At 44.8% G+C, this 18732-nt stretch overlaps 1 protein-coding gene across 2 annotated transcripts in view; it reads left to right on the forward strand.

The window, feature by feature from the left end:
• Window positions 1-18732, forward strand: part of lrp6 (low density lipoprotein receptor-related protein 6) — a 62930-nt gene that overhangs the window by 4901 nt on the left and 39297 nt on the right. For both annotated transcript variants that reach the window (XM_012838254.3, XM_012838255.2), the window contains exons 3-4: window positions 17568-17765; window positions 18304-18500. In XM_012838254.3, coding sequence (XP_012693708.1) covers window positions 17568-17765; window positions 18304-18500 — 395 coding nt within the window. The remainder of the gene's footprint in view (window positions 1-17567; window positions 17766-18303; window positions 18501-18732) is intronic.

An 18732-nucleotide genomic window follows, 5' to 3' on the forward strand; every position in this document is an offset into this window, starting at 1 on the left:
AAAATCTTCCCTGGACCGAGACATATGGGGTTTTTCCATTGGCACTTTTGGCCACGCCGGGCTGTGCCGAGCTCATTTGCATTTTCGTTACAAGTTCACGGCACCAAACTACACCGCGCCACATTTATTTTGGACCCTCCTCCTGAGCAGGGCGAAACCGCGCCGGGCCCGCCTCCAAATGCACCACATGACATTCTCTTGTGATTGGCCCACTCATTATTTAGCGCTTGCCATAGTGTGGCTGTATTTGTTACAATGAGGGAATACATTTATTTCGTTAATTCAGAGTCTGCCTAAAGACACTCACTGTGGTAGAAATGTCAATGGGCAGTGTACCATTTGCAATTGTTGTTATTGTAACTAATCTTTCCAAATCAAACTTCTTAACCAGATTTGCTTCATATGTCTCTTGATATAGCAAGCTGGCAAGCTAGCCCACATAGAATTAGAAACAACTAACAGTAATGTTAGCAAGGATTTGGGCTTAGAAGAGTTTTATAATGTTTTCCCTTTTCATTTTACTTTTTCAAAAGTATGCCCACTAGTCTCCCTGTTGTGTAACTGGTTCTAATATTCCAATGATGTCCAATAGCTATTCAGAAATGCAATTGAACAGGAACTGTTTCATTCAGGCCCTTTGCATTCACTGAAGCCAGAGGACCCATCCTTCTAATGTTCTGTATGGGACACTCAGACAGGATTTATTCAGGCAACATACCTCCAGTCCTTACACCTTTTCATGGTCTGGCTCACAGTAGAATGGTTTATCCTCTTCACATCTGCTGTGTAGTTGTTGTGTGTTTACTTCTCTTTGTTCCTTGAGGTTGTAGCCATCTTGGTATTCATTTTTGTCGATGAGGTTGCATTCTAGAAGGTTTTACGATTCTCAGGTAATGTAATGCTGCCAACCTGGCAGTCACGCATCTGTTGAATTGCACTATTCTATTGCACTTTTTTTCCACTTCTCCCTTTTTATGGCTTTATTTGGAGTCCAGGAACTGTTGTCTTGTTCCTTATTGAAGTGCGTCAAGGAGTCTGTTTGTTCTTAGTACTGTTGAGTACCTTGTGCTGCAGCTCATCTCAAAAACCTAGGAGCAGAGACTAGTGGCAAATAAACAACAGGAGATTATTTGTTACCAAACAAATAGTTGTTGCATCATTCATCATTGGGGTTAGGAATCGAAGAGTAATTAACGATACAATACTAGCACGCTATGTTGCCCATGATAACGATGGTATAGATACAGCGATTCTGCGATGCTCGATACATTGCAAGACCATCATCTACAATATATCATGATTTCTGTGTAACTTAAGTAGAAAAAATACCCCTAAAAAGGAATTATGCATTTATAAACTGCAATGTGGTGTCAGTTTGACAGTTTTCACACTGAGATAAAACGATGAATAACAGAGTGCACACATGATAACGTATCACAAGCAGATATATTGTGTTGGATTACACTATCGATTTTTCACCCTATCCCCATTTGTCATTTCAGAGCAGTATATATTTTAACCTGCGTTTTAAAATTGATCCTTACCCTTATAGCTAGGCTGGCTAGGAGTTTTTTATTTTTTATTTTGTGCTGACTGCCAGGATGCAGTTTGTGGGATTGACCCAATTGTATCTCTCAGACATATCCTACTTTGGCCAGAAAATGCTGGGTATGACAATGCAATGTTATGAATGGTGATTGACAAGGTTCAAAGCCGTGTGGGGCTTGTTGTACTCCAAACCTAGTGGTCTAGTTGTGAGGTGCAGCAGAACTGTGAATAGACCTTTACAATTTGGGGCGCAAGGATGCCAAACGGCTGTGTGTGTGTGGGGGGGGGGGGGGTGCTGATGGCCAGTGGCTGATTGTATGTCTTAGCGTGTTCATTTCAAAGGGTTAACAACCTAAAATTGATGGATGGAATATACTCTTATGTTTGTTAATCAGTAATACTGCTCAATTTGAGTTTTTGTTTGTGCACTAGTAGGTCATCTAGTAGACTGTACTTGGTTGATATTTGCTTTTTTAGCCTTTTCCATCACTTTGTGCAGAAAGGTTATAGCACTGAAAAACAGAACAGATGTGAAATGGACAACCCCCTCTTCCGCATTGTTTACGAGGCAAAACTGGAACAAGACAAATGTTAAACGCACAAACCCCTCTCCCTCATTGCAATATGTGGACAGAGTTTTGCTCTACAGCAATCACACAACTATAGCTATCCTCCACAACCTCACTTGTATAAAGCAAATGCACCATGAGAATAATTAAAAATTGTATTTAGCATTTTGACTCCCAGGCACTGGTTTCACACACACACACGCACACTCTGTGTAAGTTCCGGGGCTTTCCCCTGCTGAATGACCCCCTGAGTATGACGAATCAGTCAAGGGTCTTGCCTTTCACTCGGCAGCCAGTTAGCACTGGCCAGGTGACCATGCATGTAACCTGAGCAGATTGACAAAGACAGGTAGTGAAACCAGAGACCACATCGCGGTGGGTCACACTGCCCTCCCACTCTGACTCACACACACACACACACACACACACACACACACACACCTTCATCCCTGAGCCTCTCCCCTAAAGGGTCTGACCAAGGTCGTGGGATGGCTGTTGGCAACACACAAACGGTCATTGTTCCCGTCAGGTATTTTGATGACCTGTACTTCAGAGGTGCATGAGTTACAATGATGGGAAAGTACTGAGTGGGACATTTCAAAGCCTCATCAGAAAAGTGTTGAATCACTTTGTTTATTTAGCTTATTTATGTTTATTTATGTGTCTTTGCCTTAGTTTTTGACTGTTGAAAACATTTGATTTTGGTAAGATTACATTCTCCATGATTGGTGACTGGAAATATATGTGTTTGAAAGGCTTCTCTATGCACATTGCTGTTTTGTTAACGTCCTATAAAGTCATCTTATGCTTCCTACATAGGTCTATATAGATCTTGACATGTTTACTACCCTTCGACCATATCCAGATTTCCCCTCTTTGTGTGTTTGTGTGAACCTTCTGAGCTCCAGGTCTCCAGGTGATCTTCCTACATCTACTTTGAAGTACAGCTGTGGGCACATTGCTCCAGGTGCTTTGGTTCAAATACTGTGAGAGCCCCACCCCCCCCCCCCCCCACCCCCCATCCCCTTGGGAAAGCAGTGGGAAGATGGTGGTTGTGTGGATCCTTTGCTGGCTCAGCGTTTTTTGTTGTCCATCACACTGTTTGTCATCACTCCCTGCTCCGATACGTTGAAGATTGATTGAAGCCAGTTTGGGATTAAAGCCATCGATGAGTTCTGTTAGATATGATGAACCTTGGCAGGTGGCCAAAATCAGGATTGGAAACCATTGTCCAAAGCCAAGATTTGACCCGTCTGATTGACTGCATACCAGGTAGCGATTCAGATGTAGCATCTCCTATTACCACAGACAGGCAGTCGATCAGTATTGATGGACTGGCACGAATCCTAGCTCTAGCAGTGATCCAACTTTGGCTTTTTTGAACACAGAAACATTAGAAGGTGCAGAGATTGCGGGCAAAGACATGGGGATAGACAGAGACTGGCGTGGGCTTTGAGTTTCCAGAGCCCGAATGGCTGCTTCTGTCTGATGCCAAGTACGGAGAGAGGGCACACGAAATCACCAGTGGTCGCAAGTGATGCTCTTCCTGACGTCCTCTCGATCTAACACCCCCCCCCCCCCCCCGAATTCTGTCCTCCTTGCGGCTCTTCATTCAGTTTTCCACAACCATGATAAGGCACGAAGAGCGCAGCAAATTAGCATTTTAATCCACTAGGGCACAGATAAAAGGCTCCCTGTAATGTATTCATTAGTTTTATTTAAATTGAAGAGATGCTGTTCTCGCTCTCTCTCACTCTTTTGCCCTCACACTTTCTCTCCCCCACTCTCTCTCTCTCTCCCTCTTCTCTGCCTCTGAGGGAGATTCGCCTAGACTATTAACACAAGCCATTCTGTTTTGCTTTTTGAAACTTTGATGTATGCAAGTAAATAGGGGTCTGGTACAGATTTCCTGCCTTGAGTGGTGTCCAGTTGCCCCACTTAAGCTATAATAAGGAAACATGGCCAACCATCGCTGTTAATGACTTTTGTTATGGGGAAACTAGCAAAGTTACTTGAACAAGCAAGTGACGGAACATCATTGGACCAAAACCAAATTGATTTGCAACAACCTCTGAGACGCCACCTCAACTCGTGGCACAGAAGGCATGCAGGGAAATCAGCTGTCTGTTTGACAGCAGATGCAGGGTTGGTGGGAGTCACCAGTCAGCCAGCAGGGTTTTTTTGCTAGCGACTGGACGCGGCTGAGCTCTGATCCCGGATCAGCCATGACCCAGCGGAGAATAGCCATGCAGGCAGGGTGGGCGGCGGCGGTGGCTTCCAGCGGCGCGTTGGCAGAGCGTGGAGAAAAGGAGGCGAGCAGTGCTGTAATTACTCCATTGTACAAATAGCTTAGCGAGCTTCCGATTTAATCAGGCAGGCCCGCGGAACGGCCCCCCACTGAGACAGCCTGCTCATCCTGCCCATCCATCCCTCCATCCATCCCTCTGTACCCCTTTCCTCCCCAAACTCCCCCCCCTCCACCTACAACAATGACTTTCTGCCTCCCCCACTGTGTGTGTGTGTCTGGATAGCATGCACAAACATGCAAATTCAGCTTCCGCTTTGATTAGGCCTTTTGGTGTGGAATCTGTTTTATTTACGCATGAAATCGCATATTGAGACAGTTTATTTTTTCTTCTCTCCTGCCTTCGTCTGCGTCTCTCTTCCCCCAGGTTTTTCAGGGTCTCGTTTCGAAGAACTGCTCCATGGTTGCGTGCTCTTCACAAAGGTCCATTGTTGTTTGCCCAGATGTTTTCAGTCAAAGAGCCCCCCCCCCACACCCCATCCCATTTTCTTATGCTGAATCTATTTCTGTTGTAAGATATGGGGCTAGAGTGCGTTATGCTGGCTGACCAAGATCTATTGCAGGGATTTACATCTGTTTATTGGAAGCGATTTCATGCTGGTTGCCTGGTGTAAAGGAAAGATGAACAGGATGAAAATAAACCTACTTACCTTCCGTTGTTTCCGTCTAATCATGGCAATGAGGAACACATCCCCGTATTCCTAGGGGGTAAAGGAAATTCTCGGGGTACCATTACAGGATGGGATCAAGGCGATTTAGTGTTTATAGCACGCTACGAGCCTTAGTGCGGTAAACAAGACTCAGCAAATGCTAAGGATAAAGGACTGACCTGGAAAAATGTTGATTACTCCAATATGTGATTTGTGCACATTATTTCACAAAAATTTTACTTCACTTCCATTTTATTTAACTAAAAAGGAAAACCCTCAGTGCTGTTACTTGGATGTTGGCACAGAAGAAATTCTTCTCCGCTACACACTGAATCACAAATGCTAGCGCCTCCCAAATTCTACCCTTCGTCTTGTGGATTAGATCATTCTGTTAGTCAAAGCGGAGGTATATGGTGGTATTTCTGTCTGTGCTTTCCTGACTGTTGTAGATCACCCTCATTCAAGTGCGACAGAGCATTCTCTAAGCCTTTGGCCTCTTGAAAGGCTGTTGACGTATGGCGCCAGGATTATAAACCTTAAAACCATGACTTCACTCGGCTTGTAATTTCTCTGTTGACTCTGTGTTTCCCTCACCTGCGTTTTGAGTTTCGTTTTTCGGTGACTAAGATCGCCTTTATTCTCTCTCTCTCTCTCTCTCTCTCTCTCTCTCTCTCTCTCTCTCTCTCTCTCTCTCTCTCTCTCTCTCTCTCTCTCTCTCTCTCTCTCTGCCTGCCAGTTATCCATCAAGCATGGTGCACACGTTTCAAGAGCTCAGGCTCAGACAGGGTCTTGGAAGTAGACTTTAGAGACTCTTTGTAACCTCTAACCCTAGGCTATATTGTTGAGACCTTTCTGGACTCAAAGCGCACCTATTCTCACAACACATTTTCTTATTTTTCATGGCATACTTCCTCCTATTTCCCTTTCCCTATATTTCTTTGTCCACAGTTTGCCAAAGGGAGCCATTGGAAGCTTTTATTTATATCTTATAAAGTACTGGCAGATATTTACATGGGATGATGGCCAAGCCATGTTGGCATTCTCTAGGCCTCTCTTTTCTAGCACTTTCTCTTCAGCTCATTCTTGCCCTCTCCTCCCCTCTCATCCAACCCCTCTGCTTTTTTGGCATCTCTCTGTGTCTCTCACTCTTTTTCTTTTTCTCTTCCTCTCTGTCACCATTTTTCTCTGTCTGCCTTGAGACTCTCTTTTCACCTCTCTCTCTCTCTCTCTCTCTCTCTCTCTCTCTCTCTCTCTCTCTTTCTCTCTCTCTCTCTGGTTCTCTCCAGAGAGAGAGAATCTCAAGTCTCAGCAAGAGAGAGTCTGAGAGAAGGTAGAGGGATGGGATGGTGAGCTGATGGAATTCCTGCAGGCGTCTGGTGTGTGTGTGTGTGTTGGGGGGTGGACTGCTGGTTGGGGCTGGCGTGTTAATGGGGCTCGGCGGGTGTCTGGCCCGCACGTGTGCCACCCGTTTGATCCCCCTCTGGAGGGGCCAAGGCCACAGCCTGGCCTCTGCGTGGGGCGCCGTTTACTTACGTGTGCTCCCGCATGGCTAGGCACACACAGTGAATGCGTGCATGCAGTCAGAGTGTCTCTCTGCTTATGCCTCTCTGCCTCTGCCTCTCTGCCTCTGCCTCTCTCTCTGCCTCTCTCTCTCTCTCTCTCTCTCTCTCTCTCTCTCTCTGCCTCTCTCTCTCCCTCCCTCTCTGCCTCTGCCTCTCTCTCTCTCTCTCTCTCTCTCTCTCTGCCTCTCTCTCTCCCTCCCTCTCTGCCTCTCTCTCTCTGCCTCTCCCTCTCTCTCCCTCTTTGCCTCTCTCTGCCTCTCTCTCTCTGCCTCTCTCTCTGCCTCTGCCTCTCTCTTTGCCTCTGCCTCTCTCTCTGCCTCTCTCTCTCTCTCTGCCCCTCTCTCTCTCTCTCTCTCTCTCTCTCTCTCACTGTGTGTATGCATACACATTCACAAGCTCTCACAAATTTGACAGACAGGTCTTAGTTTCCACACACACACACACACACACACACACACACACACACATAGGTATGGCTCATAGGAGACTGTGGCCTTTTCCACAAAAGCCCTGTGAAGCAGCCAGCGCATGGAAAAGTAATTTGCGGGGCTCTGCACCTTGGGAACAAATGGGGGAAGTTTCACTGCTTGTTTATTTGTCTGACTCACCGGTTGTTCACACCGCAGATGGGCTACAAAATGCAGCCGGGGCTCTTTTGGCAGGAGGGTCTGGATGGACCCGGCCACAGTGAAAGGCCAAATTGCGTAGTTTTGTGAGGGACTGGAGTTGTTTGCTCACAGTCGGCTTGGAGGGTTAACTCACCAAACATGTTTAGTCTGGCAGGTAGAGTTACCCTCTCTGTTACACGCTTTCCGCATTTAAACGTTCTTTTGCACGCCATTAGTTGTGGCGTTGCCAAATGTTGGCTATGACTCCTCGGCAGTGGATATTTATTTTCCTTACCACATTTAGTTGAGATTCTTTGTAGACTTCTTGAGTACTGAGTCAAAAGTACAGTCCTCAAGGTTGTAGGAGAACACTTATTTCTCAGCAGTGGCTAGGGTCATTATCTTGTTTTTAACGCACAATGTTGCCAAACAAAATCTACCATTTGAAACGGACCATTCATATTCTGTTTTTTGATCTTGCATTAATCCTCCCCCAAGCTATTGGTGCACTCTGTCTGATATCTGAGGACTTGTCAGATTCATGTCAGACTGCCCAAAGCGTCTGGCAAGAATTAATTTATTGCTGATTTGGGGTTCGGGTTACATTTTCACTCCATTTATTTTGGCACATCATTGGAATTCTTGATTGGCCGGTCAGTTTTTTCCTGTACCCTTTGCCTTTTTTGGGAGGGGGGTTACTTGATTTCTCACAGCTGTGTCGAGATGTTTTATGAAACTTAATGTCCTCCTGAAATAAGTTGGATGTTTCGCAACATGTCTGAAATACAAATACGAAATATGTTGATTTCTATCAGCATTCGTGAAGGCAGCAGTGGATGTCTGTGCCATGTGTTGGCTGTTTATCTGATTTGTCAATCTGTTGATATTACTCAAAGCAGGCCCAGTCACTCTGGTTTTTGGTCTGGCATTAGTCTTGCTTTCTTTCCAGTTAGTGAGAGGGTTTGTCGTACTACTAGGCCTATTGCTTTTACTGGGCGAGGGGAACTGCTCTGCCACATCTGTTAAAGATTCCGGGTGGAACCTACCCAAAACCTCACATCTAATTGGACTTCAACGTAGCCCTCTTCACAGAAACGTGTCATTCAAAGACTTTAGTAGTGACTAGTGTGATGTGATTTACTTAAATCAATCTCTCCCTTTGTTTTCCAACAAGTTACTTTTAAGCTGTTTTCACACTTAGTCTGTTTTGCCGGTCCAAACCTGAGTGTGGTTATTCCCCCTTCCCCCGCTGATTTCTTCTTTCGAAACGCATTATTTGGTTGCGAACCATGGTCTGTTTGTCAACGGGCATCTTTTATTTACTGACACAAAGTAAGGAAAGAAAAAGGGAAAGCCGCACACTATCTTTTCTTCATCTTTTTGTTCATTTGCTCATTTTCACTCCGCAAAAACCTACTTATCCAAATAGTATGCATCATTTATGGCAGAGACAGATGGCAATGCAACACCAATTTGCAGCTATACTTGCAAAACATGCATACTTGCCGCTTAATGTGTCACTCTTTAAAGACTGTTGCAAAAATTGCATGTTTATAAATAATCTCACCGTTAATGGTGATTTATTTATTGTGGGAGAATTTGGATCCATCAGTGGTCATAAATAGAGTTTACTTCCTTGTTTTGGATCAAATTGCTATCACACCAAATACAAACCACCCTGGAGCTCATGTGAACCAGACCCCTGTTTCCTGGAGGACTCAGGTATGGTCCCTTGGTACAGGTGCAAGTTCCAAAAACATCTTTCACATCAACGAAAAGAACCAAACTAATGGCTCAAGCGGACCGTCCCGCACCAAAAGCCCTTGTTTGAACGCACCCTTAAAGTCGTTGAAGCAGTAAACTATCCCAAATTGCCAATGAACTGCAATATCTGTGTGTCTTCATAGGCCTCGCAAAATCGCCAGCCTGGTGTCTCAAGACAGTCAAGGGTTCCTGTCTGGCTACCAAAAATCTAACATGTCCGGACGGCTATTGGAAATTATACAACAATTAGGTCTGGTCGAACAATGTATTAATTTCTGGTTGAACTGGAGGCATTCCATGAGGGGGGATATCCTGGCACCACCCCACTTGGACTCACCGGTAGTAATCACTCCATGTCCCATTTCTCACACAGAGGAATCTAGTCACCCTGATCAAAAATCGTCTGTTTTTTTTTTTTAAAGTGGTTTTGTCTAATTCACTTTGGACAACTAAAATCTGAAGAAAGCCTGCCCCGAAAGACTACCAAGGATTTAGACATTTGCTTTTGCTGCCCTGCTTTAAAAAAAAAAAATAATAATTGGTACATTTTCCAAACAGAGGATCCATTCTCGATCCGAATTATACAAATGTATTAGTTCAGGAAGACAGAAGGCCTCTTGCGAGAGTGCCCTCAGAAATCCAGGCAGGATCGCATCGCTGGACTGGGTTCAACATAGCTGCTGAATGCTCCAGGTACCAAATACAATGCGTCTCTTGTGGCCTGGGGAGCTTTTTTCCCCCTGCCTGGTATTCACGCTCTGCTAAGATTTCCCCCATAGTTGCTGCATATCCTCCGCAATGTGTCAGAGTTGAAACCCCTCAGAGATTGGGGCTATTCCTCAATTTTTTTTTTTCCAAACTATGAACAAAATAACAAATGACCACTCAAACCAGCTCAGCCATTGTTACATTCCTGAACTCTGAGGGTTTCATTTAACTTGACAGCTCAACTGGATGTGTGACCTTATCTCGTGTCTGACTGGAGACTCTTCCAGTCAGATATCTTCAGGTCTTGATGGCAATCAGGTGGAATGCTTTGAGAAGAAAATGTCACTGACTTGGTTAGCAAGATCAACAAACACTGCGTACTGCTGCCCTAGCACACTGATATTCCTGGTGACACTTTAAACCCCATTTTTGTGTCAGAAATATGAGCACCTCCGGTCTTTTCATGCACACACACACACACACCCCTAGTCTGTGTATCTGATTTTTCTGGAATTGTTTCAGCCATAGCCAAAGCATCTACAGCTTCACTACCTCTCAGCACATCGTTAGCCCAACCGTCTCATATCCTGGGACAGTTTTGGGCTATGGCCCCAACCCCACCTTCCTAGGTAATGAATGCTTTGTCTTTCCCACATGCGAGAGCCGCCACTTTAAGTGTAATTATCGGGGTGCCTGCTCATTAGGAGTGGGCGATATACCGGTTTGATAGTAAAAACCGGTATTGTGCCACGCCATGATATGGATTTTGCAATACCGTGGATACCGCGATTTATTCATAATTCATAAATTCGATTTTGGCATTCATATTGTTTTGTTCCAAATTTCAACTGAGTGATAGTACTAAGTATCTACATGTTTTTTTTATTTTAATCTAACCTTTCTTGGTTTTTACGAAAAAAGGAATGTATGTTAATATGTCGACCTATTTTTATGAGCGGACGGCGCATGCATTTGTTGCGCGCATGTAGTGCTAGCAACAAACAAGCGTGCAGGCAGCTGAATTTGGTAGGCAGGCTACGTACTAATATATCGCTTATTATAAGTGCATAAGTGAACAATCGAGGATAAGCGAACACGCAGAAAGTGATGTTGCTCAAGAGCAGGATGATGACGAATTGGTTCAAAAGAAAGGGGGCACCTCTGTCGTTAGGAACTGGTTTCGGTTCAAAATCTCCGACTTCGACCAAATAAGAATAATAGACAGTTGTGTCGCCGTGTTGTTTTAGCCAAAGGTATAAGCACCAGCAACCTGTTAAATCACCATTCAACTGGCAGCTTGCACATTGTCTACTGTTTGTTCATCATATTTCATATCATCATTCTTAACCCACATAGGTAAGGTACATACAGTTGGCAGCTGCTAGCTTGTGATGAACTTGTGATGTGTGAATATGAACTCTTTCATACGAAGTTGCACAGGCACCCTGAGGGTTTCTACCTTTTCCCATTATACTTTTATGAGTTAAATCGAGGAGACTATAACATCAGCTAGATAACTAGCTATCATTTCATGCAAATGTAACTCTTCCATTTAAATCGTTTATGCTAAGGTTATTAAAAGTTTCCTTAGCTAGCACAGCAATTCGACAACCATAACCAGAAAACACTTTAGCTGCAAAGTTTAATTTCTCAAGATCAGCTCACCATTAAAAAGCAGTCTTGGGTTCAAAGTGATTACAACCACTTGTGTGATGTTAAATGGCTTCACATCGATATAAACAATCCTAAGAGAAATAATGGGAAATCGACAAAGGGCTCACTCTGATATCAATGTAATGTTAGCGAATATTGCTCATGCTAATATTTAGTCTCCGCTATTCGTCCAAAGCCAAATCTATTCTTGAGGTTCTAGCATTTTTCAAAAGCAATTTGGCTTTGAATGTGAGTATTCGATCGCGTTATCTTCTGTCTCGTCGTTTGAAGCATACCGTTTAGCTCCGGCATTGGTGTCCCATTATTTAACATTTCACGTTTCTTGAAAGCCCAGTTTCAGGCTCTCGCGCACGCCCCCTTCATTGAGACGGAGGTACTGTTAGCCTCCCCTCAGTGCTTTTTCACTGTTATGCGGGTTTATGTCAGATCAGCAAGACTATAGGTTCTACACATACGTGAAATACATTACCTATTCTATGGATAGAAAGGACATATAATACAAGTGTCCACAAATACTACAGTGGTGACAAACAACGAGAAAGCAAAAGGCATGCGCACAATCTGAGATGAGGCGCTGCTCGTCGCTGCCTCACCTCGCATGTCTCCTCTCTGTTTAAACAGGACATGCTCAAATTCAGCGATTTTTGATTATAAAAATGCTTGAAATGATCGGAATCATACAGAAATTACATTTGTAGCACATATCAGTAGATACATATTTATTTTATCATTATTTGATTTTTACTTTTCATGATGACATATTTTGCCTTAACTAATGTAATTTAGCTAAGAAAGACTATTAAAATGTGATTCAGATTTTTTTTTTCTCATATATCGTGATATCATATCGATATCATCTGGACAGTGGAAAATATCATGATATGAATTTTAGCTCATATCGCCCACCCCTACTGCTCATGTAAGACCCCACCCTGTGTCCACAAATGGAATATATTTCTGCAGCTATTCTTTAAAAGCTTAGCACAAGGGATGCCAAGGTTCTGTCATCAGGGACCTCAAGCACAGATAAATACCCTACCTTTCTCTGGAAGTCAGGGACCTCAAGCACAGATAAATACCCTACCTTTCTCTGGAAGTTGCATGACATGAAGGCCTCAGCTAAATAAATAAATATATATATATGAATGTAAATATTGTCAGAGGAGTAAAAACACTGAAAACCTATTTATGTGCTCAGATTGGCCCACAACTCCCTATTTGTTCCTGGTGTGCTGTTTCAGAAGCCTTCAGAACGAACGTTTAGTGTACCCAGACTGACTGGACTCCCATGAGAACCCAAGCCTTAGGGGAAATGAACGGCAAGGCTTTTTTGGGTTCTATTCCGTCTCCTCAGTCACACTGCGCCCCCCTCCCTTGAGTTTGAATCTGAGTTTGATTTGCTTTGCTTCATTTGTTTCCTTCATCTCTGTTGTTCGCCCCACAATGGTTGCGTGTCGGAAAATTCTTCAGGGTGTTTTTAGGGAAGTTTTAGTTTTTCGTTTTAATCCTGTCTGTAAGATTTCCCACATCCGATTTGTTTTTCGCCCCGGACGCTCTCGGGAACACCTATACATTAAAAAAAAGAAGAAAAATAAAAAAAAATCCTACGGGACAGCTTTTCCTAGGCGCCTCCCGATAGGCCAAAGAGTTTATATTGGAAGCTTTTTTTTGTAAATCCCAACGTCAAAGCACCCATCCAGGCATGACGGTAGTGGTACAGGTAGTGCACAGAGAAGATTGATTGCCATGCCATGTGTTTCCTTGATCGGCACCTGTGATGTCGTGGCAGTGGCCCAGCCAGTCAACCGTGTGTGTGTGTGTGTGTGTGTGTGTGTGTGTGTGTGTGTGTGTGTGTGTGTGTGTGTGTGTGTGTGTGTGTGTGTGTGTGTGTGTGTGTGTGTGTGTGTGTGTGTGTGTGAGAGGGAGAGAGACTGGTGGTGAGTCAGACACTACAGTATGAGCGCTCTGTCGCTCGCTCTCTTGCTCGCTCTCTTGCTCTCTCTCAAACACGCACACGCACTTGTTGTCTCTGAAATGTCTAGACTTGTCTGTGCACTGAATGCTTGGGAATAGTTGACCAAAAAACTGGAAACTCTCTTCCGGTGTGTGTGTGCTGCTCCTCTTTGCACCAGTGAAGTCCCCCCCCCCCCCCTGTTTTTCTGTCTTTCTTCATCGAAGATGGGGCGGGAATTGGGTGCTCAGTTGGTGATTTTGTAATCACAAAAACGTGGTGTTACAAAAGAACAACCAGAAAAAAAACACTGACTGGTTTACATGAAAATTAAAATCCTTTGTAAACTCTGACTCAAGGAGATGATGTAATATTTGCAGCTCTCTCGGTTCCCTTTGTTAGTCCTTGTTCCTCTCCCTCGGGGAACAGAAGTTAGATTCATAACCTCATGTTGTGACACTTCACCCGCTTTTCTTTAGAGGTCAGGGGAAATGGAAACTTCATGCCTTCATCTTTGGAACGAGCACATAAACAGTGAAAATGAGTGCACTTTTTTATTGTTTAAATCTCCCTAAGTCGTCCAGTAAGTTGTTATACCTGAAATAGGTAATAGCCTCAGAAACATTGAGCATTTCTGTCTGCTGTATTATAGAAACAGCAGTTTTGTAAAACTGGTTCTGGTCTGAATAATACTAATCTAAATATAGTTCTATGGCATTGTGTGCGCCATTTAAAAAAAAAAAAAAAAAGCCTCTTTTGGTAGGCGTAGTTCATGCTGTTGATAGGGGTGGGCGGTATTATAATTGTCTACAGTATTACGTCAAGACACCGCAAGAATTTTGCAATACTGGGATATATTGTAAAAGCTGAAATTCGGAGAATGCTTTATTTCATGCTGTCAGAGAATTCCACATCAGTTACTAGTAGTCTGCTTAAATCTTTTGCCTGCAATTACCGAATGAGAGAGCTATGTAACCAGCGAACTGTGAAATCGTTTTAATTATTTCATTAATTAAGAACACTGCCCAGATTTGAAATGGAACTTCTGGCCATTGTTGGTGCTCTTCTAAGTTGGTTGGTAAACAATGGAAAGCTCGACAAAATTCCTAGCAGACACCGGTAGGTGCTACACCCCCACACAGTAGCCTAACTGTGTCTTCTGAACTGTTGGTTAATTATGGCGCGACATGCACCAGGACGTCCCCCAAGCCGGAAAATGTCAACAGGCTGGTATTCCTGGCTAAGAACTTAAAGGACTAATGGAGATTTTGATGACTCTTCATTGAAGTTTCAGTTCCCTGTCTTTCATACAGAGAAATGGATTGTAAATTGTTCTAGTAATTAGGGGCCTCATCATGATCATTGTTTTATTGTAACTATTAAGAGAAACTCAAGACATTTTTCATGTATTTTTCATAATGTTAATGAAAAAATGCTGAGGCAAGGGCCCTCTCCCGCTGTATCGCCACAGCAGTGTGCTGAGGCGTGGGCCCTATCTCCCGCTTTATAGCGTGGGCCCTATCTCCCGCTCTATGGCGTGGGCCCTATCTCCCGCTGTATCCCCACAGCAGTGTGCTGACAGCCCTATCTCCCGCTGTATCCCCACAGCAGTGTGCTGACAGCCCTATCTCCCGCTGTATCCCCACAGCAGTGTGCTGACAGCCCTATCTCCCGCTGTATCCCCACAGCAGTGTGCTGAGGCCAGGCTGGAGTGATGGATAGGGAGGCTGAGACGGGCACGGCGGCGGAAGGGAGGATGGTGAAACACTCTCCGCTCCCCGCTCCTTCAGAGTGTAAAGAAGGGGTGAGGGGCAGGATGAAGAGATAATGTTGGATGTATTGTTAGGTTTTGAGAGTTTGAATTAAGGTTTGCTGTAGAGCTGCTGGGATTGGGACCACCTTCAAAAGGTAAAGGACTACACTTTTTAGAAAGTTGCCCTCGCATACGTATGATGTGAGTGGAAACATAAGGAGTACGTATGTATGTGGTTCATGTGTGAATGTAAAATGTCCGCATATTACTGTGGGATAGTCTTCAAAAGACTAGAGCACTGTAGTTGTTGCCATCTTGTTTCTTCAAGTACAAGCTGTTGATCTTTTCACGGTTGTTTGTCTGGCTTATAGATGACTCGTGGTTTGTCTTTGTTTTGTAACCAACTGGCCCTTCAGTGTTTAGTCAGGACCATCTGAAGGTCCAGGTTCAGTCGTCTGCACTCCTCCAGTGTCTTCTGTCTCCATGTGTCTCCCTCCTGTTTCTGGGGGCACCCTTGCACCGCACGTCTGTTACCTGTCTGTTTCTGGGGGCACCCTTGCACCGCACGTCTGTTACCTGTCTGTTTCTGGGGGCACCCTTGCACCGCACGTCTGTTACCTGTCTGTTTCTGGGGGCACCCTTGCACTGCACGTCTGTTACCTGTCTGTTTCTGGGGGCACCCTTGCACTGCACGTCTGTTACCTGTCTGTCACGAGGGCTAGTGACAGATGTGGGTAATCAGATGTGGTGGAACATGGATGAACATGTAGTACACGCATCCCCTGGAGGTGGATTGAGAAACAACTTCAGAACCAGCGGCATGGAGGCTGCGGACGGCGGTGCTGGAGGATTTTTTGTGGAGTGAGGTGGTGTGGGGGGATGTGGATGTGGTAAAGGATCACAGTCCAGCTGTGAGGGCTGTCAGTGGGCAATATGAGAAAACAAAAGTGCCGTTAGCACAGCGGTCTCCCCTCCCCTAAAACCCAGCCTCCTATTCACCCTTCCCCCGCATGGCCATGACCGAGCCCTTTGTGCCTCAATGCAGGAAAACACAAGGAGGGGGATGTGTAAATTTTACACACACACACACACACACACACACACACACACACACACACACACACACACACACACACACAATCCTCCGTCTTCACATAGTCTCGCTTTTCCTCTGTGGCCGCTTGTGTCCGCAGAACAGTCATCTAACACTTCCTGTAAGTTCTCCACATTCTCTGCCCCCATATCCCCAACTACCCCTCCTCCCCATCTCTCATCTGCCCCCCGCCCCAAAGCCCTTGCTCCAGAGGGGGGCTCATTAGGCCTACCCCAAGAGGGTAACAAGTTTGCTGTGAGACCTTTTCCTAGTCACTGCTTTACTGCCCCAGAGCTCCAGTGTGTTGTGTGTTTAAGCCAGGCTAAATGGACTGGACTGGACTGGACTGGACTAGGCAGGAGGGAGTTTAAATATGTATTGCAGATGGGCATCGGTGGGGATTGGAGGGGGGAACTGTTTGAACATTTTGGTGTCAGTTGTTGCCGGAGTTCTACGGTGGTTTATTTTTAAGCACGGTATTGGTGTAAATTAGGGATGAAATATGTTTCTGTGTTTCCAATGTAGTGTGACGCCATCAGTCGGTTGTTTTATGTGATCTTGAGTGAAAATATTTTTTCCATAAAATATTCACCCCTTTTGTGTTTTGTTTTCATGCAAGACTTGTTGCGTGGCAACACAGTGTTTGCTCTCGACAGTTTGAGTCCCATCAGTGACGTTCTAGCCGTCTGGGCTGAAATGCCTCTGTGTGTGTGTGTGTGTGTGTGTGTGTGTGTCTGTTTCTATGTCTGTCCTCTCGAGTCTGAAGTACCGAGCCCATATCAGATCGACGAAAATATAAGTCTGTTGTGCCTCTCCTGGGCAGACCTCTCTCTTCTGTCTTCTCTTCTGAGCCGGTGTATTGTTGTACATGTGTGCTGTGTCTCCATGTGGACCTTGTTTCCTGTTCTCTCCCGCTGTTGTTAAGTCAGGATCTGACGGGGGGGGGGCATTGCGATGCATGACGCCGCAGCGGCAAGCCTTTGGTGTGAAAGGTCAAAGGGCACAATTCCCCTGCAGGCCCCCGTGGCGGGCTGTTTGGAAGAGGGCCTCTTCCTCTGTTGGGATTACCCCACGCACTGACAAACAGGCAGCGGGATGTTTGCTGTGTGGGACACCCTCACTTGCTTTCATTGCTCTTCCTGCTGGGTAGTAAACTCAAGCAGGTCCCGTTAAAAGAAACAGGCCAATCTGTGCGCTTTAAGGCACAGTTCTCTAACACTAAAGGGAAAGCATGCCTCCATAACAGTCTAAATGTATAGCATACATATAAATATGTACTAATATAAAAGTACTTATCTAAGTTTTAAGTGCGTAGTCCACTTAAATGGGGCCTAATGTGAGATTACAAGATGGCTTACATTTAGTTCCTTGTCTGTCTTCAGGTACATGTACTGGACGGACTGGGGTGAGATCCCGAAGATCGAGCGGGCTGGGATGGATGGCACGAGTCGACAGATGATCATCGACAGTGACATCTACTGGCCTAACGGACTGACCCTCGACTACGACGAGAAGAAGCTCTACTGGGCCGACGCCAAGTTCAACTTCATCCACCGGACCAACCTTGATGGCACCTTGAGGTAAGAGCAGGGGGGGGAAAAAAGCATAATCACTAAGCACGACTCCATTTTACATCTTGTTTTGCGGTTGTTTGCTTCTACTGTGATCTGCACTGCTCTGTTTAGGGCCCATTAAAACATCCCTAATGTTAAAATATCAGTTTGCTTTTCAGGATCGTCGTCATTGTAGAACAATGCAGCTGCTCTCCACTGAGTGCCTTCTGAAGAACAATACACACTCCCTGTTGAAATCTCAGTTTTGTGATTTCATTGCTGAATGAAAAATGCTCTTTGTTAGTGAAACCACAGGCGCTTTGTTACTGACAAGTATATGTTCACTCATTCGGGTGGATCTGGCTGCTGGTTCTGTGTTTGTCATTTAATAATTACTATTTTTTAGGCCTTGGGCACTGTAATCAATGCTGTCAATCACCTTGCTCATTTAATTACTTCCTTGCTGTGATTGAGACAATGTCAATCAATGGAGCTGTATAAGGAAGTAGAATTGAATTAAATGCAATTGAAAATTAAATTCTGTTTTTGTTTGTTTGTTCGGTAGGGAGGTTGTCGTTGGAGGTGAGCTGCCGCACCCCTTTGCGCTGACGCTGTATGAGCGCACGCTGTTCTGGACCGACTGGACGACGCATTCGGTGCACTCCTGCAACAAACAAACGGGAGACGACCGCCGGGAGATCCACTCCAACATTTTCTCCCCCATGGACATCCATGTCTTCAGCCAAAAGAGACAACCAACAGGTATGGCCTGGGATTGATACCTTTGCCACCTTCAAACATCAGCCTCCAAGCTTTTGCTAATGTTTTTGCTAATGTGCAAAAGAAATCCATGCTTCTCGTTATATTTGTTGGATTGCTAAGTCACTTTGTCATATTTTTGTCATAAATGAAGGACAGTCGACACAAAATACAGGAGGCATGGTCAAAATATGCACACAGCGTTTTGTTTTTCTTTAGTTTCTTTTTTCTTTCT

This window comes from Clupea harengus, chromosome 16 (assembly GCF_900700415.2).
Source record: "Clupea harengus chromosome 16, Ch_v2.0.2, whole genome shotgun sequence".
Classification (NCBI taxonomy): domain Eukaryota; kingdom Metazoa; phylum Chordata; class Actinopteri; order Clupeiformes; family Clupeidae; genus Clupea; species Clupea harengus.